Below are 23,154 nucleotides of genomic sequence, written 5' to 3' on the forward strand. Positions count from 1 at the left end.
CACTAATTAAGATGAAACGAAGGCACTGAGCAGGGGGATGGGCAGGGGAGGGCAGGGGAGGGCTTCAATGGCTGGGAGGGTGTAGATGGGCTGGAGTAAGTCTTAACGGAGATTTCGGCAGTTGGAACCCAAGCACAGTACCGGGTAAAGCTTTGGATTCTTGCCCAGAAATAGCTAAGAAGAAAAAAAAAAAAATTTAAATTGAATCAGGTTGGGCAGACTGGATGGACCATTCGGGTCTTTATCTGCCGTCATCTACTATGTTACTATGCCTTTATATCAAACACACTGCAATTCAAAAATAGTTTTGAACGTAAAATGTGGTCAGAGGTTTTCTACCAAGGTCATAAAATACTCCAGGCTCTAGACAAATGACGGCGCCAGAATCGCGCCTCCGGCAAAAGGTAGGCGCCAGATACGCAGGCCAGGGTTTTCCAGGCCTACATTTCCGCCGCCTAGCTTTGACGTGGCATTAGGCGGCTTAAAACGCCTATGGAGGTGCGATTCCAGCGACGATTTTTTAGGCGCCTTGAAACTCAGTTAAAAACATCAAATGGCACTTTTTTTTTTTTAACTGAGCTTGGGCGCTTACTGGTGTCTAAAAAATCAGTGCTGGTTAGAGAATCCGGGCCTTACTTTGTTGGTTAATGGACCGAATATCACCGTTAACCAGCTAAGTTTTATTTATTTATTTCCCGTGTTATCTCAATAGTCTACGTTGGAGCTCAATCTTAACGCTGTCCTTGGCCTGTCTCTTACCTGGCTGCTTAGCGGTGATATTCAGCCCGCTACCCGGTGGAATAAAGCATAATCCTGGCAGCCCAGAAGATGTTTCTGTTTTTATTAAAAATCTTCCTATACGGCTTACTTTGCTCACCCATAACCTACCCCTCCAGTGCCACGAGGCCTTGTTTGCATTTCCCTGGGAGTCTTTATATTTCAATCTCCCTACTGCCACTGGATGTTTTATACTGGGGACACTGGAGGGTTGGGTGACTTGAGGAGCTGCAGTGGGAACTGAACCCAATTCCCCAAGATTTCAGATACTTCCCCTCCCCCCCCCCCCCACTCCCTTTCTAACCAAGTCATCAATAGTCTCGGCAGGGGGCCACAAGCTGCAGCTCTCCTGGAAATCCGGATCATGTGCACACAGATGCAGCCGTAGCACAATGGCTGGGATTCCTCTGCCAGTCCCCTGCCCTAATGGCCGGAGGTGCAGAGTCCAGTCTCCAGCATGGCTGCCCATGGTGCGGTACAGCCCTTACTGAATGAAGTGAACCACTTTCTAGGTTGATAATGGAATTTAGTCTTCTGCTGGGCGTTTTCCTAACCCTCTTAAGAATCAGAATATTTGAGCCATTAAACAAAATTCTAATATAAACAAACACAGCTAAACCTGGGTCTGCGTCCGGATCAAGTCCCTTCATCTGGCTTTGACCAAAGCCCTCTCCCCACTTTTGTCCGTTCCACTACTCAGGGGGATGACAGCAGCACCACAGACCCCAGGGGACACATGTTGTTGCTAGGCCCCGAGTGTTGGCAGCATAGCCATCCTCTTCCTCCTCTTCAGCTCTTTCAATCCTGCTTTCTTAGGAAGAGAGGCACTGCAGTGTCTCATGTCCAAAAGTGTAATGCTTACGAGGGGCTGCTGAAAAGTTCTCAGCACAAGCAAGAAGGGAACGACGTGGAACCATGAAGCTCACCGGTTATTCCACACTTTTCTTGACACTTTGTTTCAATGAGGCAAATGCTTCTAGTAAATGGACACAAGTATAAGGAAACCGAGCCACTGTGACATCACCGATGAGGCTGGATCTCAGGCATTGGTGGAGTGAGGCATTATGACATCACAATACGAGGGGATGCTGAAAAGTTCTCAGCCCAACCAAGAAGGGGACGACGTGGAACCATGAAGCTCACCGGTTATTCCACACTTTTCTTGACACTTTGTTTCAATGAGGCAAATGCTTCTAGTAAATGGACACAAGTAAAGGGAAACCGAGCCTTTGTGACATCACCGATGAGGCTGGATCTCAGGCACTGGTGGAGTGAGGCATTATGACATCACAATACGAGGGGATGCTGAAAAGTTCTCAGCCAACCAAGAAGGGAATGACGTGGAACCATGAAGTTCACCGGTTATTCCACACTTTTCTTGACACTTTGTTTCAATGAGGCAAATGCTTCTAGTAAATGGACACAAGTATAGGGAAACCGAGCCACTGTGACATCACCGATGAGGCTGGATCTCAGGCATTGGTGGAGTGAGGCATTATGACATCACAATACGAGGGGATGCTGAAAAGTTCTCAGCCCAACCAAGAAGGGAATAATGTGGAACCATGAAGCTCACAGGTTATTCCACACTTTTCTTGACACTTTGTTTCAATGAGGCAAATGCTTCTAGTAAATGGACACAAGTAAAGGGAAACCGAGCCTTTGTGACATCACCGATGAGGCTGGATCTCAGGCATTGGTGGAGTGAGGCATTATGACATCACAATACGAGGGGATGCTGAAAAGTTCTCAGCCAACCAAGAAGGGAATGACGTGGAACCATGAAGTTCACCGGTTATTCCACACTTTTCTTGACACTTTGTTTCAATGAGACAAATGCTTCTAGTAAATGGACACAAGTATAGGGAAACCGAGCCACTGTGACATCACCGATGAGGCTGGATCTCAGGCATTGGTGGAGTGAGGCATTATGACATCACAATACGAGGGGATGCTGAAAAGTTCTCAGCCCAACCAAGAAGGGAATAACGTGGAACCATGAAGCTCACAGGTTATTCCACACTTTTCTTGACACTTTGTTTCAATGAGGCAAATGCTTCTAGTAAATTGACACAAGTATAGGGAAACCGAGCCACTGTGACATCACCGATGAGGCTGGATCTCAGGCATTGGTGGAGTGAGGCATTATGACATCACAATACGAGGGGATGCTGAAAAGTTCTCAGCCCAACCAAGAAGGGAATGACGTGGAGCCACGAAACTCACAAGTTATTCCACATATTCACCCCTAAGTTCAGCACACTTGGCATATCGTGTCTGAAGTTTCTGTAACACTTCCAAAAAAAAAAAAAAAATACTCTGATATCTGATCACTGAAATACTGCTCCGCTGCTGCAACCACCTCTGAATCACACAAAAACTGGTACTCTTTCAAACTCTTTTTAAGGTTTGTAAAAAGAAAATAGAAAGAGCAAGATCTGGAGAGTAGGGTGGATGGTCAGCCTTGTGAGCAGGTGCATTATCTTGCAATAAGAGAACTTCCTTCCGCAGTTTCACTCTTCTTTTTTCTTCCAATGCCTCCTTTAACCCTTTCAGGACCATAAGGATCGTAGGCCAATTTTTGTGGTTTTGACGACATTTTTATGGTAAAAAGGGCTTGCAGATGCCAAAAAATTGATTTTTTTTGTGAAATATCATTATTTATTTTTTAAAAATCACACTTCTGGCTTATGGACAGTGTGGCAAGTGAATCTTCTCGTCAATCTGGCAACGACGCTAATGAATGAATGTCGGAACCAGTTTGTTTACATAAAGGCAGTATCATATGGAATCCGTACATATCAAATTTAGAACTGTAGACTATCCCAATCAAAATTTATAGGATTTTAAAGTTATGGGACAAATATGTCCCTTGGTCCTGAAAGGGTTAATCGGCACATCAACTTACAGTAGTATTCTGCATTAACTGTTTGGCCCCTCGGTAGATGGTCAGTCATTGCAACACCTTCCTGATCCCAAAACACTGTGGCCTTGACCTTTCCTGCTGACTTTTGGGTCTTGAATTTCCTTGGCCTTGGAGAACTGTTGTTTTGTCTCAGGATCATAGTGTTTCATCAATAGTAACTAGTCGTTCCAAAAAGTTGGCACCGGCTCAGTGCAAATGCTGCAAGATCAACTTGGAAGTGTCCGCGTGACGTCGTTTCTCATCAGCATTTGGGCACCCACTTGGCCGACAGCTTCTGCATACCCAGCTGCTCGTGAATTATACACCCAGAACATTCCCTGGATAGCTGTGGTGTCTCAGCAATCGTTTTGGCTGATATTCGCCAATCTGCCAAAATCCAGGTCGTGGACACGGTCGACAATTTCAGGGGCTGACACCGCTTGAAGCCTCCCGAGACCTTGCTGCATCTTCAGTCTCAAAATTTCCCACACTGAAAGTAAAGAGAAAGGAAACAGAAAAGTGTGGTAGTGAGAATAGGGAGACACCCTCGGGAGAGTTTATGCGCTGGCAGCCCAAGAGGACTTTCTTTAAATAGGTAGCAAGGTTTCTGAGGTCACCAGAGTGCTTGATTGGGAGTAGGGTTATTAGATTTGTTCAAGAAAAAAAGAGGACCTGTGACCCCGTCACTGCCCCAAACAAACCTCATCTCTTCTCCTTCACCGAGTCCGAGCATATGCGCAGATGGCGACACGACAACATCACATGCTCGGAGGCCTTCCAGATGTGGTCCCGTGCTCAGGATCTTCAAAAACTCGGATAAACAGCACAGTTACTTACCGTAACAGGTGTTATCCAGTGACAGCAGGCAGATATTCTTGACTGATGGGTGACGGCACCGACGGAGCCCCGGTACGGACACTTTTAGAGTGATTGCACTCTAAGAACTTGGAAAGTTCTAGAGGCCGCACCGCGCGTTCGCGAGTGCCTTCCCGCCCGACACAGGCGCGCGGTCCCCAGTTTCTTAGTTTCCGCGGAGCTAAGAAGACGTGTGTTCAACGGCTGTTGAACAATTTTTGTATTTTTGCCTTCCACGCTCGCGTAAACCCTTTGGGAAATATCTTTTCCCTCATTTTTTCCTTTATTTCTTTTATAAAAAAATTCTATTAGTAATTTTTTCCTTTTCTTTCGGTTTCGCCCCGGCGGGGCCTATTGCCACTATCGAAGCCTCGGGCTTCGATTTGGCTGAAGCCGTTTTTCCATTCATGCCCCCTCAACCCGGGTTTAAAAAGTGCCAGCGGTGCGCTCGGCCAATTTCACTGACAGACCCACATAACTGGTGTCTGCAGTGTCTTGGTCCGGATCATCGAGAGTCCGGGTTTTCTAGGACGCCTGGTAACCCAAATTGGGAGGGGCAACAGTCAGAGGCAGCAAGGGGCAGAGCTAAAGGATCTCTCCCTCTCCAACCCAAGTCCCCCTCCTCCAATCCCTTTCCTTCCCTTCTTCTGCTATCCTTTCTGGCCCTTCTCTCCTTTGATGTCCCCTCTCACACATCCCCTTCCCTAAGTCTCTGTTCTCCTTCTTCCATCACAGTTCTGATCCCTTTTCCACCCAAAAGAGGACCAACTGAAGCAACTAAACAAAAGAAAATGCCAGAAAAATACTATTTTAGAAGTAAATTTAAAATGTACATTATTTAAATTGCAAATATCTGCATATATTCCCCCTTCTGTTTGGCTGCAACATCAGATAAGCCTGTTTGAAGCACAGTTTTTTTTTCTACTTCAGCCCAAGATGGAGAAGAGTTTAATGCAGGGGTAGGGAACTCCGGTCCTCGAGAGCCGTATTCCAGTCAGGTTTTCAGGATTTCCCCAATGAATATGCATGGGATCTATTTGAAAACCCGACTGGAATACGGCTCTCGAGGACTGGAGTTCCCTACCCCTGGTTTAATGGCTCAGATTCAGGGTATACTTTGTGCTCGCTCTCTCTGCTGAATCTGGTTTCCAGGTCAGGGAATTTTGCAAAGTATGGAACACCGTCAGCCTGGCTTTCCCAGGATCTCCTGCTGCTGGTTTTCTTCCTCTCCCTTCATACCCTGCAGAACACCACCTCAGCCATGCTATGTCATCAGCCTGACAGCATGCTCTTACCAGGGATTTCCAAAAGAGATGGCAGTTTACTCAGTTACAGTCTGGAGATTTTGGGACAGTCCTGGATTTCTGACCACCCCTGGTGCATTAAAGAGACTTGTAGCACTGATTTTATTAGGCAGGACTGGCCAAAACCAGGACTGGCCAAAAAGTCTCCAGCCTGGAACTGGGTAAACTTCCATCTCTGCAGGCTCAGTATAAAAAAAATTCTGGCATAGTAAGCACCCTCTCTGCCTTAACCCATAGGGCAGGGGTAGGGATCTCCGGTCCTCGAGAGCCGCATTCCAGTCGGGTTTTCAGGATTTCCCCAACGAATATGCATGAGATCTATTTGCATGCACTGCTTTCAATGCATATTCGTTGGGGAAATCCTGAAAACCCGACTGGAATACGGCTCTCGAGGACCGGAGTTCCCTACTCCTGCCATAGGGAGACGAGGAGCTAGTGGATGGACAGACTGGATGAGCCATTTGGCCTTTATCTGCCATCATGTTTCTATGTTTCTGGGATCTGTAGCACTGATTTTTAAAAGCAGAAGCATGAACTACAAATAGCACGCTGCTTTGGGATGGAAGTTCAATATGAGTATTGATCTAAAAGTCTCCCCCCTGAAACAGGATAACTTGAAAGCTCTGGTAAAGAGAATTAGAATGTTCACTTACCCTAGCAGCTCAAAGGAAATGCAAAGATGGTTCCGGAAGTAGAAGTACTCCTTCATGTGCACGATGTTGTTGGTCCCATCTCTGTCTTTTCTGCGAAGCAAATCTAAAATCTTCAGTTCCACTAAGGCCTGGTGATGGAATCTGAGCAGAAGAGAGCGTTGGGAGTGTCAGGGGTCAGGGGTCAGGGCACTGCTTTCACATCTCTATTCAGTTCCAGAGGAGGTCACTCCTGAACTCTGCACTTGCACAAACCAAAACCAGGACACCAGACTGAATCACACATGCTTGCGTGCCCAGGCTGATTTTTCTTGGGGAAATCAGAAATGCAGGTCCCTGTAAGCACTGAGTAATGCTGGGACTGGATCAGCTGGAAGGCTAGGATTTTATTCTACACTGGTGTGCAAAAGTCCTGTATCACTTGACTTGGTTGATGCATTTTAAGCTATGTAACCATTTGTTATGGATTATCTTATTTAATTTTCCATTCTACTATCATATGATCAGTTACAATAAATGTATATTTGATAAAGGTGTGCCTTTAAATAAATTTTCAGTCTACAGGCAAATTTTAAATCTTTTAAAATTATGTTAAAAACAGGGTTTTTTTTTTTTAAAAAAAGAAGCATTCAGACAAGATTTGAATCAATCTGATATTACTCATTTCTTTTAAAGGTTCTGGATCCTCAGTCAGCAGATCTGTGAAATCTTAAATCTTAAAGATATTATTTTATTTAGGAGTGAATGTTTTCTGGTATGTTTGCTGTTTGTATTGATTAGGTCTATCCTATTTAACAATGGACTTCTTTTATATATATATATATTCTAAATATTTAATTGTATTTTGTAAACCGCTTGGACCAGTAAAATGAACGAGCGGTATAAAAAGATTAATAAACCATAAACATAATGTATTGTACTCATACGGCTGTATGATATTAAATTGTAGTCACAGATTCTGTTACTATTCGTTTTACTATTATTTCTATAGTTAGGTCTGAACAGGGTTCTTTTGTCCCATCTACTGCCTTCATTATTTGATTGGCCAGCCTGTGCTCTTGCGGACAAGCCAACACCTTTCAGGCTTCGAGTGGACCAGCTTCACCAGATGTTGGTGGGTGACCAAGAACCACTATTCGAACCCGGTTTTCCTCCGACAAGAACTGAAAATTTGGACTTCATTGCTATTGATGTCGCTGGTCAATCAGTTTGAATGACAGCGATTGCAGGAATCCCAGAAATGTATACTTCCCACCATGTAGTGAAGCTTTAATGCTAATTGGCTGCTATTCATTCAACATCCATCTTGCCTTACCTCTTTTTGTTCTGGATTATTTTAATTGCTACTAGCTCATTAGTCTTATGGTCCAAACACTTTGCTACTTGTCCAAAGGATCCTTTGCCTATTATTTCCAAGACTTCGTACCGGTATGCTACATGGTCATGAAGTACCTGCGAGTGGAAACAGAACAGACGGTTAGAAATCAGTATACGAAACACAGATAAGATCGCAACGATGGTAGAAAAGACCAGCCGATGCATCCAGTACCCCCAGTAACAAATATATCCCAGCCAGCGGTCATAGTCATCTACAGGACAGGTGTTATTATCTTTTCCCGCTGTGTCCACAACCAGGAAGTGCTAGCAGAAGGGAGCCGAGGCCGGCGCGAGCAACAGGTGGAAGATGCTGCTCGAGCCAGCAAACATTTAAAGAGGTATGCGGGGAGCGGAGAGAGAGAAGGAGAGCTCACCCCCTCCATTTCCCCTTACTAAAGCACTGCAGACAGGGACCAATTGCTTGTGACCTCTGCCCTACAAACGGAATCCCACAGACCAAGTATTTTATTATTTTTCCATAATAAAGCATTCGTTTTGATGCCGAAAAGGCGTTTGATCGGGTACGGTGGGGGCACCTGTTCGCTGCACTCATGGCTTATGGGGTAAGCTCATTCTTTCATGGTGCAGCTCAGATTCTGGTCAATCCACATTTGTACTTGTGTTTTTAGCTCTCGTTGAATAAAAAGAAGCTTGTTGGTTTCCACAGTTTCGTTTTGTTTGGGTTGCCGTTTTCTCTGTGGAAACTTGGGTCGTTTTTTTGTTGATACCCTTTAAAATACGCCAGGAGACTAGACAGGGGTGTCCCTTAACCCCATTACTATTTGTGCTCTCGTTGATTAGGGAAAAATGCAGGCAAATGTGGAGATTAGTGGTCTACAACTTGGAGCTACTCATTTCATGATAGCGGCGTTTCTGATGATGTATTGGTGTTTCTCTCCGACCCACATCGGTCATTGCCAACTTTATTGGAGAGTCAGAGGGAGTACGGAGACTTCTAGGGAATTTCCCTGGCAGTTTCAGCCACATTGTCTTAAGTCCAACACTCAAGTTTATTGCTATTTGCATTATGCAAGGTTATCTGTTGTATTACAGTTGTTCTAATGTATTTGAAAAGTCTCCAGTAAAAATACTAAGCACTCTGCTGGCGCCTCCATGTGCTGCCGCGGTGAAGAAATAACCGTTTGTAGCCAGTGGAAAGAAACTGGGCCATGAAACCTGTCGTCACCACCACCAATTTTTCATTGCCTGGTTCCTGCTCAAGCTCCCTTCAGCAGCTGGGGTAAAAAGAATCCTTCAAAAATAGTACCTGGGAGAAATTTTTTTATAAATCCGTTATATAAATATCCCCCTGGGTTTTCCTCAAAATGTTGATGTTTCCAAAAAGTGGAGAATCTTCTCTATTGTGGTCTGTTTACATTTGTATTTCTAAGGAGGAAAAGAGCCTTAGAACCCCGAATGCCGCTAATGTTAGGCAGACATACTAGAAAGGGTAAAAAAAAAGGGTTAAAACCTCACTGGCTGTGTCCACGTTCACGTTCAGGTGAATGTGTTTCTTGACATCGGCCGTTATAAAGCGAATGCATTCAGAGCGAACGCCCCTTTGCCCGAATGCGCGCCGAGTGTTAGATTCCAATTTGATGAAGAATGGGCTTTATTGACTGTTCTTTTATAGTGATCTGACTGATTTGATGTTGTCCTATGTTATTTTTGAAAGTTTAAGTCCTTGCCCTGACGAAGCTAGATTCCGTCGATCTTCCTCTTTCCTTTCTCTCTCCCCCCCATGTGCAGCACTTTCCTCCCCTCAAACCCATCCTGTCATGCAGCATCTTTCTATCCCTCCCTCCCTCCCATCCCCCTGTGCAGCAGAACCCCACCGACCCTCCGAGGCCTCCAAAAACAGCAGTGGTGGCAGTGCTCTGAATGGGCTGCTTCACGGCCTTCCCTCTGGATGGGTGAGAGGGTCGGTGGGGTTCTGCAGCACAAAGGTATGGGAGGGAGGGATAGAAAGATGCTGCCCAAGGGGATGGGTGAGAGGGGAGGAAAGATGCTGCACATGGGGTGGGGGGGAGAATGTGCGGCTGCCAGCGAATCAGGCAGCACTAGTGTCAGGTATGGAGTCAGGGATATTCGGGAGAGGCTTTGAGGGTCGATCTTAACTAGGGCTTATTTTTGGGATAGGTCTTATATTAGGAGCATCTTTAAAAATCATGCCAGGGCTTATTTTCGGAGAAATTAGGTAGTTTCCCTGTCAGCAGATTTCTCTCCTTTTACCTGTAGGTAAGTTCCCTGCACATAGTAGGTCTCTCTCCCCTCTCCCCTTTAAGTAGGTCCCATCTCTCACTTGTTAATCTGAAGTGATCAGTTGGAGTGCCTCTCACCTGTATGTGTCTTTTGTATGTCGGAGGATCCCTCTCCTCTCACCTTTATGTAGGTTCCGTGTTCGTCATCATAACTGCTATTGTTCTGTGTTCCAGGGATCCCTTCGATCTTCTTGGCATCGAGTCCCAGAAACCAGAGTTCTGAATAGTTCAGAATTTCCTCTTGCTCATAGGCAGTAAGACGACTTTTAAAATGTTTCAGGGCCTCTGAATTAAAAAAAAGTAGCGTCGTTAAAAAGTAAAACAAGCGTACATCAACTACGAGTAAATCTTTTGTGAAACATAGAAACATGACGGCAGATAAAGGCCAAATGGCCCATCTAGAAGCTCCACTTCATAGTAAGAGAGAATGTTTAGGGACTACTGTGAATGGTGCCCGTGACTGATGTAAGGTCCACAGGCACTGTCACCAGGAGGCCTTGCACCAGTGCTCACAGGAAACATATGAGCACACTTTTCTTTTGCAAACTAGCTTTGTAGCAGGTATGCACAGACAGCAGTGCCTCCTTTTACTGAAAGTAATGTTTTTTTGAAAATAACATGCATATAGACAATAATAATAATAATAATAGCTTTATTTATATCCCATCGTACCTTTTCAGTTCAAGACAGAGCACAATAATAGATTGTACATTGAGATTACATTGAGAATTATTATGCAGAGAGAATACAATATTAGTTTAGAGTGGGAACATACAAGCAGAAGGGTGGCGCGTTACATAGGTAGACACCGAAGAGGGAGTGGAGAATATGAAAAAGGATCTGCAAAAGTTAGAGGAATGGTCTAATGCCTGGCAACTAAAATTCAATGCAAAGAAATGCAGAGTAATGCATTTGGGGATTAATAATAGGAAGGAACCATATATGCTGGGAGGAGAGAAGCTGATATGCACGGACGGGGAGAGGGACCTTGGGGTGATAGTGTCCGAAGATCTAAAGGCGAAAAAACAGTGTGACAAGGCAGTGGCTGCTGCCAGAAGGATTCTGGGCTGTATAAAGAGAGGCGTAGTCAGTAGAAGGAAGGAGGTGTTGATGCCCCTGTACAGGTCATTGGTGAGGCCCCACTTGGAGTATTGTGTTCAGTTTTGGAGACCGTATCTGGCGAAAGACGTAAGAAGACTTGAGGCGGTCCAGAGGAGGGCGACGAAAATGATAGGAGGCTTGCGCCAGAAGATGTATGAGGAGAGACTGGAAGCCCTGAATATGTATACCCTAGAGGAAAGGAGAGACAGGGGAGATATGATTCAGACGTTCAAATACTTAAAGGGTATTAACGTAGAACAAAATCTTTTCCAGAGAAAGGAAAATGGTAAAACCAGAGGACATAATTTGAGGTTGAGGGGTGGTAGATTCAGGGGCAATGTTAGGAAATTCTACTTTACGGAGAGGGTGGTGGATGCCTGGAATGCGCTCCCGAGAGAGGTGGTGGAGAGTAAAACTGTGACTGAGTTCAAAGAAGCGTGGGATGAACACAGAAGATTTAGAATCAGAAAATAATATTAAAGATTGAACTAGGCCAGTTACTGGGCAGACTTGTACGGTCTGCGTCTGTGTATGGCCGTTTGGAGGAGGATGGGCAGGGGAGGGCTTCAATGGCTGGGAGGGTGTAGATGGGCTGGAGTAAGTCTTAACAGAGATTTCGGCAGTTGGAACCCAAGCACAGTACCGGGTAAAGCTTTGGATTCTCGCCCAGAAATAGCTAAGAAGAAAAGAAAAAAAAAAAAAAAAAAAATTTAAATTGAATCAGGTTGGGCAGACTGGATGGACCATTCGGGTCTTTATCTGCCGTCATCTACTATGTTACTATGTTACTATAGGTAATGGGATGAGGGCTTGGGCGATTAAGTGGGTTTTTAGTGCTTGTTCCAGATACCTGCTTGGAAGGATAATGTCCTGTCAAGGAATCTTTTGAAATGGCAACCCCTGGGCATTGGGAATGTAAAAAGTAGTGTTCTGCGGGAGAGGCGGGGTTTGTCCTGTAGGACCAAATGACTCAGGAGGTAGGAGGATGCTGTGCCGAATAATGTCTTATAGCATAGGCAGCTGAATTTGAAGATGATTCTGGCCTCGATCGGTGAAGTTTCCTGAAGGGGTGATATGGTCGGATTTTTTTCAGTCCAAAATCAACCGCGTCACGGTGTTTTGGATTGTTCTCAGTCTCTTGATGTTTTTTTTTTGTGGGATCCTAGGTAGATAACGTTGCAGTAATCCAGTGAGCCTAGGATGAGGGACTGAACTAACAATCTAAAATGACACGATGTAACCCAGAGGTGTTTTTCGTTTCATTCCCTGGCGTGAAATGTATGTGTATTATTTACCCGTGCAAGAACGGGTTGGGCAAATTTCAGACAGATTATCTAGGGAAATCAATATTTATTGGAGTAAATGGCTTCTGAAAACTATTTTAAGAATTGCAGTTTCTGCCAAAAAAGGCTGCATCAGGAGTGAAACTACAGGGAATTTTCAAATATCCCCTATAGTTTTACCCCTGATATAGCCTTTTTTGTCAAAAAGTGACTACATTGGGTTACGGTACTAATAAAGCACACTTGTCTTCCTTTCAATTGATCTGCTTGCTGCAGATCTTTTCCTCTTGCCGATTTATGCAATTACTTTTATGTTGTAGGCTGCCCGGAGTTCTCTTAAAATCAGACCTGTAAATCTGAATAACTAAATCAAAAGCATTGCTGCATAAGGGAGCAGAATATCACACCCACCCTCCTCCTTTTCCCAAAAGCGGAGAAGAGGAACTCTATGATCATCGGAGCAAGAACGCTGGTCGGCACTGAAAACCTCTTCCGCGCTTTTATAAAAGAGGGGGGTAATTATGGTTATGATTTACAGATTAAGGTGGATGCACAAAGCACTGCAATGGAAAGCTGCAGAACTTACAACTGTGAAAGAGCGGACAGTGTAGCTGGTTTTAAGAAAGGTTTTGCCAAAAGACACGGGGGAAGCCACTGTTTGCCCTGGATTGGTAGCATGAAATGTTGCTACTCGTTGGGATTCCGGAATCTAGGTATTCCTTGGGTATCTGTATGGAATGTTGCTACTTTATGGGATATCTGGAATCTTTTTACTCTTTCGGATTCCAGAATCTTGGTATTCTTTGGGTTTTTGTATGGAATGTTGCTACTCTTTGGGATTCCGGAATCTAGGTATTCCTTGGGGTTCTGTATGGAATGTTGCTACTCTTTGGGATTCCACAATCTTGGTACTCTTTGGGATTTCTGGAACCTTGTTACTCTTTGGGATTCTGGAATCTTGTTACTCTTTGGGATTCTGGAATCTTGGTATTCCTTGGGTTTCTGTATGGAATGTTGCTACTCGTTGGGATTCCAGAATCTAGGTATTCCTTGGATTTCTGTATGGAATGTTACTACTCTTTGGGATTTCCGGAATCTTGTTACTCTTTGGGATTCCGGAATCTTGTTACTCTTTGGGATTCCGGAATCTTGCAATTCTTTGGGTTTCTATATGGAATGTTGCTACTCTTTGGGATTCCGGAATCTTGCTATTCCTTGGGATTCTGTATGGAATATTGCTACTCTTTTGGGTTTGGCCAAGTATTAGTGACCTAGATTGGCCAACCTGAGGACAGGCTACTAAGACCATTGGTCTGACCCAGTAAGGCTATTCTTATGTTCTTAAGAACTAATGGTCCATCAAGCCCAGTAGCCCGCTTAGCTGTGTTTATGATAGGTGGTGTATAAAAAAATAACGTGATTCCTAATTCTGGTGAGTTAAAGACACAAGGTTCAGAAACATTAGAGAAGCCCTGTCAATGTCTTTTTCACACAAAATCTGCCTGCAGAACAGGCTGCAGGCTTTTACACCCTCCCCCCTCTTTTCCAAAATCGCAAAATCGTTTTTAGCACAGGCCAGCACGCGTAATACTCTGCTCCTGATGCTCATAGGAACCCTATGAGCACGAAGAGCAGTGCAGAGCATTCAGGGCGCCGGCCAGTCCTAAAACTGATTTCGTGATTTTGGAAAAGAGGGGGAAGTGTTAAGGCACCTGCAAACAGCTGCTTAGGACAGTCCACGGTGGCTACCTGTTGCTGTCAGTGGCAGCTTATGCCCCTCTAATGTCTTCTCTCTCTCTGTCCTGCTGGGCTGGACTTTTGTGCTGGATTCTGGCAGATTTTCTGAAGAATTCAGATGGAAAGGATTTTGCTGAGCTGGGAGTCTGTTATCCTGCCAAAAAAAAAAAGCCTTTAATTTTAAATTCATTATCAATGAAAATTACAGCACGTAAATTCTATTCCATACTATCAGTGCACAAGAATCAGTAAATATGGGATATGGATAGAACATTTGTTTAAGGATTTTGCTTTCCCTTTCTCCCTCTGAATAAAGACACGGCAATGTCAACACACGTTTGAACCTTCAAATGAGTTTCTATGAAGTGTTTTCTAGAAACTGCCAAATGCAACTGACAGGAAACTCTTTGGAAGATTCACTTCTTAGGTGACCCTTTGATCTGTTCATGCCCACAGTCTGGGGACAAAATACACAAAAATCCCCTGATATCAACCCAAAAAGGTGGACAGCACTGCCACTGAACTGCCGACACCCTCAAAAGGAGAAACAATTTTATGACAATATATTTGAAATAAATAATGTGAGGCCTCAGTGCAATAGTGAAAGCTATGGGGCGCTGATTACCAGTGCTCCTGGCTTACCGTCTTTGAAGCGAGCCTTGCCGTGCACCATCATAGGCCCTGCAGTGCACAAATAATAGTGATAAAGTGGTAGTGCAATAAATAAATGATGAATTAGGTCAGTAAAGTTGAAATGCCGGGCTAACGATTCAAGGTTAAGGCTCAGAACCAGCGTGGTCACAAAACTTATCTGCGGTAGCTACCAGGGAAGTTCATGTCCATCGTTCACAAATCCTCAACTGCTATTCTCGATTTCCAAACGAGGCATAACAAATTTGCCAGGTGGTTGCAGTGCCATCCACCTTTCTGGGTTTATATCAGGGGATTGTTGTGCATTTTGACTCTTTTGGGTTTTTTCATATTGTGCACAGTCTGGAGACAGACACGATTTCTTCCCTTGAGTTTCCACTAGTTTCCTGCTGGTCTGAGTTGCCTTCAAGAGGCAGAGCCAAAGGTCTAGGACGATTCATCACAGCGTGGCCATTTCATTGAAGAATCAGCCACAATGAATAGTCCACAGCAGCACCCGCCCAAAGTACGAGCGCCTCCCCCACTGCCCCACAAATAAGAGCACCCCCCACCCAAATCCCCCCACCGAGGTAGGATCACCCCCAACCCGCATACCTCTTGAAAAGTTCACCAGAACAAGGAGCAAGTTCCATCTCCTGCTCGCGCCAGCCTCGTCTCCCCTCTGATGTCACATCCCGGCCGAGCAGGGGGTGGAAAATGCTACTCACACTGGCAAACTTTTCAAGAGGTGGGGAGAAGGTGCAGAGAGGAGAAGCATTTGTGGAGGGGATGGGGAGGAGGAGAAGAACCAGTGGTGGGGGGTGGGGTGGAGGAGGGAAGAGAGGAGAGGAGGCGAAGAGGCACCCATTGGGGGGGGAGGGGGAGAGGCACTGGCAGGACGGGATGGAGAAGAGAGACATCAGCGTGAGAAGGGAAGGTACTGACGGGGGAGGGAGGAGAGCTACGATTCATCACGGCCATCATGGAGAAGACGATTTATCACAGCTGTTTTATCGTGGCCGTGATGAAACAGCTGCAATAAATCGGCCCATTCCGAGAGCCAACATAATCCTTGAAAAAGGAACGGAGCACAGATTAATGGTGGCGGTGTGGACTTCATTAACACCTGGCCTCTTAGCCACAGAAAGTGGATCAGAGGGAAGGGCTCAGCTTTCACTTTCCAGTAGCCATATTCACAGCCCCTGAGAGGGGGGCATGGGGAGGATGTCTTACTCACAGCAGAGTTTCAGAGAGAGCCCCGGTGCACAGGCTGAGAACTGTCATTGCAGGAATTAGAAAGAGGAGAAAAAAAAACCGGGGACAAACCGTGGAGAATTGTGCAAGAAAGCTCACGGCATCATAGCTTAACAAAGGCCAGATCCAATTCAGCTGAAAGCAATGGCTTAGAAAGGGGAAGGGGTGGGGGAACGGACCGCCCCGGGCGCCGTCTTCGCGGGGGCACCGGTGTCTCTCCTCCTCTTTAAATGTTCACTGGCATGTGCGGCATCATCCACTAGCTGCTCACACCGGCGTCGGCTCCCTTCTGACATCATTTCCTGGCCGCAGGACCAGGACATGATGTCGGGAGAGAGCAGAGGCGGGTGCGAGTGGCTGTTGAAAGGCGCTGCTTGTGTCAGCAACATTTCAAGAGCTACGTGGAGGGGGGAGGGAAAGGGGGCCCTCAAGTGGCTTGGGGGAGGGGGGGGGGCACCACCCTATAAGCCCAAAGGAGCAAAAAAAAAACAAGGTTAGGACGAAATTTCATTAAGAAATGCAGCATGCATTATGACATCCTTTCCAAAACCCTGACTCAGCGGGCGTGTAACAGCTGGATAATGACCAGGCACAATTTCCACGTGACTTTACGTCTCTAGTGGGATATTCTCCATTCTCAGTGCCCATTTTTATTTTGAGCTTCAAAGATTTCTCCCACCTGAGCCTCTGAGAAACAGGAACACAAGTCATCTTACCTGTGTCGTTACATGTCCGTACGCATTCTGCAAATTCCGATTAGTTATGTGGGGGAAGATGTTCTCATGAGCATGAGGTTTTGTACTGGTGATCAGGCTAGGCTTAGAAGGAGCCTCCAAGTGAGGAAGAGATTTCACAGTAGAATTGAATTTCTAAAAGAAAAATTGGTACAGTCACATTAGCAGTGCGACACAGTATGTCCAACTTGGTACAACAGGAACAGAGAGACAAGAAGAGAAGTCCACTCGTGCAGCATAACAAACTAGAGAGGAGAGACCAGTGGCTGACAGCAGACATCAACACCCTGGAGTGGTTGTGAGGAAGAGAATGCCCAGTGACGAATGCAGGAAGGACACCACGCTACTGAGGACACACAAGTGCAAGTCAAAAGGACACCAGAGATTTGTAAGTTCTCTACCACTGACCTTCTAGGCGACTTTCAGCCTATTTATGCTTCACTTCAACCAAACACAGCCACTTAAAAAGCCATGCTTACACTCCTAACAGCGGTGGTATGACTGGATTAGACTTCCAAAAAGTAACTGTGGTAACCTGCATAGAGGGACCGATGATTAAAACGAACCTGAAGAACAAGGTAGAGTGAATTCTAGAGCTTCTGGGACAACAGCCTCACTGTTTTTGGAAACTGTTAGGTGGAGCTTGGTGGAAAGACATGGAAGGGAACCTACCTGGCTGTCGGCTTTGAAGACAGCAAAGCGTAAGACACTGTCTACTGGCAGAGCTGGTGAAGACTGTTCTCTTAGGCTTCCGCGGCTGGCGTCGTGATTGTAGCAGGTTTCGGGGTCTCGCCGCGTCTGTGTAGAAAGAGCCGACATTTCAGCCATCGTGCCCTGAAGAAAGCCACAGCATGATGGCTGAAATGTCGGCTCTTTCTACACAGACACGGCGAGACCCCGAAACCTGCTACAGTCAGATTTTGAGGATGCTTGGGACACATACAAAGTTAACAGGGTTGAGGGGTGGGGCATAAGGGGAAGGGGGAACTGGTCTTGGGATGCACATGGAAATTCATAATAATAATAATAATAACTTTATTTTTCTATACCGCCATAGTCAGGTGACTTCTAGGCGGTTTACATTATAAGAAGGCTGGACATTCAGCGAATAGCAAAAATCTTAATACAATACGATATCATAGATCCACTTACAATACAATACAGTGAGTCTAAATAACAATAACATATAATACAGTCTAAATACAATAGTATATAATACAGTGAGTTTAAATACAATAACATATAATAAGTCTAAATATAATACCGTACAAGGAGTCTTAATGCAGTACGATAGTCTAAATGGGAAACTTACGTGTTAAATTGGAGATCTATGGGCAAAGAGTATCTGAGAGATTTAGGACATCCATAAGTTGGAGTTCTAAGGGTAGAGGAGATCAGAAAAAGAGGGGCTTCTTGAGAGAGAGAAAGGCGTTTGTTGGGGAGGGGAGTCCTAGTGGGGGAGGGGACTGTTTTAGTCAATGAATTTTGCGAATAGGGCGGTTTTGATCGATTTGCGGAATGCATTATAAGTCGTATTGGGTTCGTTTATGTAGTTTTTCAGCCAGATTTGCTGTCTGTTCGCTTGGAACTTAAAGGTTCTGTCCAAGAAGGATTTGTATCTGCAGCCTGTAGTCTTTGGGTAAGCAAAGATGTTTTTGTTTCTGGTCGTTCTAGTGGGGTTGTGTAGGCTGAAGTGGGTTTGTAGGTATGATGGTGCTAGTCCCCAGGCTTGCTTGAAACAGGTGCAAGCAAATTTGAAAAGAATTCTCGCTTCTATTGGAAGCCAATGCAGCTTTTTATAGTAGGGGCTGATGTGGTCGTTTTTTCTTAGTCCGAAAATTAGGCGGACGGCGGTGTTTTGTATTAATCTCAGTTTTTTTATTGTCTTTTGTGGGATGCCCAGGTAGATGATATTGCAGTAGTCAAGGAGGGATAGGGTCAGTGCCTGTACCAGCAGCCTGAATGATGTAGGGTCGAAGTATTTTTTTATGGTTCTTAGTTTCCATAGCATGTAAAAGCATTTTTTCACATGGAAATTCAGATATGCATCTACCCAAAAAGTGGATAAATTACAACTTAGAACTCTGGATTTTCATCTGCCCTCATATAGGTGTGCAGTTATCAACATGGGTTATCGTTAAGATGCTTTATTATACAATAACTTGTCCTATAACTGGGGCTAATGGTAAAATACCACATCTTAATGGGAACCCATGTTGATAACTTCCCCCCTTACTAACCCCCTCTTTTACCAACCCATACCACAGGTTTTAGCGGTGTTCATAGAAGCGGGGGGTATGCTACTATAAAAGTCTACACTAGAAACCAATCCTGAAAGACTCACAGAATGGGCAGATATTAAGCTAGGAGAATAAACAGCTGAACCCAACTGCCTAGGTTATCAACTATTTCCTAGTGTGGGATCACATATTCTGTATTTGTTGATGGTCTGTGTTTTGCATGTGTGACCGAGGTGAGGCATTCTGCTAGCATGTAGGGATCTGTAGCAAGTCCATTTTTTTTTTTTTCTCTCTTTTCCAATCCGCACCTCAGAAGAGGTGCATTGGGGTTCTAGGGCACAAGAAGAAAGACTCAAGAGATAATAAAACCCTTAAGCATCTCTACCTGACGATAGAATTTGGTTAAACCCTGGTGACCATTTTCCTGATGAGGCAGTCGGGAATGAGTAAAGGCATCAGTGTGAACAGGCTGAAAAAGAAAAAAGAGGACAGATTAAATTTTAAGGGCTATTTAGAAGGTTTATTCAACTCTAATCAAATCGAACTTGCCCTCAGGATTCCATCCCCAGGGTCTATTCCATCCCCAGTCCGTCTCATTCCAAAGACTAGGGGGCAGCATTGTCGTTACGAAGTAAAGAATGACACGGTGACAAAATTCATCACCGTTCCTGTCCCCGCGGATAACCGCAGGAAATAATCCCATGTCATTTTCTAGTGTCTATTTCAACCTCAGTCCTTCTAAACCAGCATTCTTCAAAGCAAAGCTTGCGGGTCAGTGGTTGAGCCCATTCATACTCTGATTCTTATTTGAGTCAAGTATAGGATAATGAAGCCATTGTGGCATCACTGATGTGATTGGCTCTTAGGCACTGGTGGAATGAGGCATTATGACATCACAATATCTGCTCTGGATACCAGAGACTGTCATTCTGTAGAGTCTGTTTCAACCTCAATCCTTCTACACCAGCATTCTTCAAAGCAAAGCTTGCGGGTCAGTGGTTGAGCCCATTCATACTCTGATTCTTATTTGAGCCAAGGATAATGAAGCCATTGTGACATCACTGCTGAGGTTGGCTCTTAGGCATTGGTGGAATGAGGCATTATGACATCACAATATCTGCTCTGAATACCAGAGACTATCATTCTGTAGTGTCTGTTTTAACCTTGGTCCTTCTACACCAGCATTCTTCAAAGCAAAGCTTGAGGGTCAGTGGTTGTGGCCATTCATACTCTGATTCTTCCCTCTCTCCTTAAAGAATGACATGAAGATGGTTTCCCGCAGTTATCCGCGGGGACGGGAACGGTGATGAATTTTATCACCATGTCATTCTCTATTACGAAGCACCCATCCTGCTGAGGATCAAAACCAGGACCAGGGCTGGTGCTGCCGGAAACAGATGAGCACAAAGACTGACCTTCGTCCAGTGATTTCACTGCAGATGTCAAACACCAGCCACATGGAAAATGCACTTTTACTCCATAGCTCCCATTACCCCCTTCAACCAAATTTTAGCTGTGTTCTTCTCCGCCACAGCCAGCTCTGAACTCTGTGCTTTTCACTTCACGGCATTCAATACCTGGATGAGCCTTCCTCAACAATACATTATCTTCCAACCTTTTCTTTCAGAGTGTTTTCAAAAGCTGAAACCAGCCCCTCCTGATCAGGATCTCTTTAATAAAAATATTTTTCATATGCCTATATCTTGACTAGACTGTAAGCTCCAAGGAGCAGGGTCAATCTCTTACATGTTTCCTTACAGTGCTGCATTCATCCTGTAGCACTATATAAAAGATAAGAAAAGAAGGGACAAGTGCTTAATCATCCTTTGCCTACTACGGGTTTTCCCTCCCGAAACATGGTAAGGCAGTTTGGAAGGAGGGACATTTGCATGGCTTCTGTGCTCCCTGTTCTGTGGTGGGAAAGAAGAGAAAGAGCGAGAAGTGGGGGAGGGAAAAGGGGCCTGCATTGTCTCTGCTGTTCATGTTCTAGCATCAAGGTTTAACTCAAGCTGGTGACCAGGGTAGCTGAAAATCGACTCTTATCTAGGTGGTTCATACTAGAGAATGACACGGGGGGGGGGAAAAATCTGTCCCCGCCACTGCCCCGACACCGGACCACCGTCCCCGCCGTCCCCGCCGTCCCCTTCACCACCCCATCCCTGTCGTCCCCTTCACTGCCCCGTCCCCGTCACATCCACCCTTCCCTCTCGCCACCTCCCACCCTTCATCGGCCCGAGAATTTCCCTCCCCTTCATGGCACTTTAGTAAAGAAACTTACTGAAGCCGTCGGAGACTGCCTGCCTGCAGTCGGAAGTTGCATCAGAGGAGAAGATTCCGCCCACACGCACGCGACTGCAGGCAGGCTTCGCAGGCTTCAGTAAGTTTCTTTACTAAAGCGCCACGAAGATAAGGGGGAGGGAGGGAGGGAGATAGATTTGGCTGTAGGTAGGGAGAGGGCCGCGCACAATCAGTGACCACGTGCCTTCCCTCCCTTAACTGCGGGGACAAGACCATTCACCGCTCCATGGGGCGGTGGATGGCCTTGTCCCCGTGTCCGCAGTGAGCACTTCCCCCCCCACACCATTTCAGCAGGTTACCTGCCACGGGTAACTGCCGCGGGTAACTGCCACCATGTCATTCTCTAGTTCATACCACAAGACTGATCTAAAGATGGGGAACAAAGGCAAAGACCCGGGATATAGAGGAAGGAGCCTAAGGCCCTTCCCTTTGGAAAGGGCCTTAGGCGTCTGAATCAATCAGGGCCTTAGACCCCTCTCTGTGCATCACATGATGCGTCAAGAGGGGAAGGCCTGCCATTTTGGATCGGCGGGCCTTGGAGCTGGAGGGACTGAGCCTCCCTCCTGCTCTCTACAGACAAAGGTCCTGGGGAGGGTGTTTGGAGGGAGTGGCAGGAGGCAGGAGGGAATGGGCATCCCTCCTACCTTTTGGGTAGGGAAGGGGAGGGGATGATTTGGGGGAGGGGGGCTGATGAAAGGGGCCCTCTATTGGCAGGAGGGAGTAGGTATCCCTCCTGCCGATTTTTGCTGGCGTGGGGGGGCCCCGGTGCCGGTTCATTGGGGTGATGTCGGGGAGGGCCATCATCAGTCGGGGGGGGGGGCGTTTTTCTTGTTCTTTTAATGGGGCAGGTATTGTGTGTGTGTAACACACAAACAGCATCTGTGCCCATTAAAAAAAAGTTTGGCACGTTATAAATATTTTTGATTTGGTGGGACAGGTAGGCGACTGCTCTTGATCAGACGCTTTTCTTGGATCGCTAAAAGGGATCACTTTTTTGATGCATCGGGAAGCCACGTTAGAGCAATATTAATGAGTCTATTTGCGCGGTCGGATCGGAGAGAGTGAGTGATCCTGCAGAGAACCACACGGTGAGTCGTTTCCTGCATCGGGTCGGGAAACTGGTTTAGTGATAATTGCTAAGACGTTTGCTGACTTTAGTGCATCTTGCTCCTATTCCTGAGAAACGTGCACTGGTAGTGCTCCTATGTTGCTGTAGGGTAGATGCATAGAGAGAGGAAGTGTGTGTGTGTATTGTTAGGGTAACTTGTATTTCTTACCCCATTTTTTCTTTTGTATTATATGTTCTGTCAGGTTAGTCGTATTTATTTGGTTTGTTTCCCCCAGAACTTTGTAATTTTACTGTTTTGTACATCGTTTAGAATTTTGAATAAGCGATTAATCAAATCTATAATAAACTTGAAACTATATAGGCTACATTACTACTGGACCCTACACGGGCCGTGTTTCAACTTACAAGCCTTCTTCAGGAGTCCACTCAACGCCATTGCCCTATAGGTAAGAATTTTTCATAAATAAATCTACTGTATGTTGTCAAAAAAGAACCAATATGGTACGATAAGCAACGTATCAAGTGATAAACCAGTATGGCTGCAAAACCAAGTTCTGTGTGATATGTTTTTACAGAGACATTTCACAGTAATACAGCGTATCTGCAAGCAAACACAGAGAAAGGACGAGCGCGTTTGTGTTGTGAAGCGTGCACTGCATGGTACCAGCTCCACTGCTCA

The 23,154-nt window shown here is 45.5% G+C and overlaps 1 protein-coding gene across 1 annotated transcript in view; it reads right to left on the reverse strand.

Moving 5' to 3' along the window:
* Positions 1-23,154, reverse strand: part of DYRK4 (dual specificity tyrosine phosphorylation regulated kinase 4) — a 161,513-nt gene that overhangs the window by 41,156 nt on the left and 97,203 nt on the right. Inside the window, exons 5-10 of the mRNA XM_033951753.1 lie at positions 19,494-19,577; positions 16,851-17,003; positions 14,263-14,404; positions 10,251-10,414; positions 7,807-7,943; positions 6,495-6,635 (exon numbers count right to left, since the gene is read on the reverse strand). Of these exons, the coding sequence (XP_033807644.1) occupies positions 6,495-6,635; positions 7,807-7,943; positions 10,251-10,414; positions 14,263-14,404; positions 16,851-17,003; positions 19,494-19,577 (821 nt within the window). The remainder of the gene's footprint in view (positions 1-6,494; positions 6,636-7,806; positions 7,944-10,250; positions 10,415-14,262; positions 14,405-16,850; positions 17,004-19,493; positions 19,578-23,154) is intronic.

This window comes from Geotrypetes seraphini, chromosome 7 (genome assembly GCF_902459505.1).
Source record: "Geotrypetes seraphini chromosome 7, aGeoSer1.1, whole genome shotgun sequence".
NCBI lineage: Eukaryota > Metazoa > Chordata > Amphibia > Gymnophiona > Dermophiidae > Geotrypetes > Geotrypetes seraphini.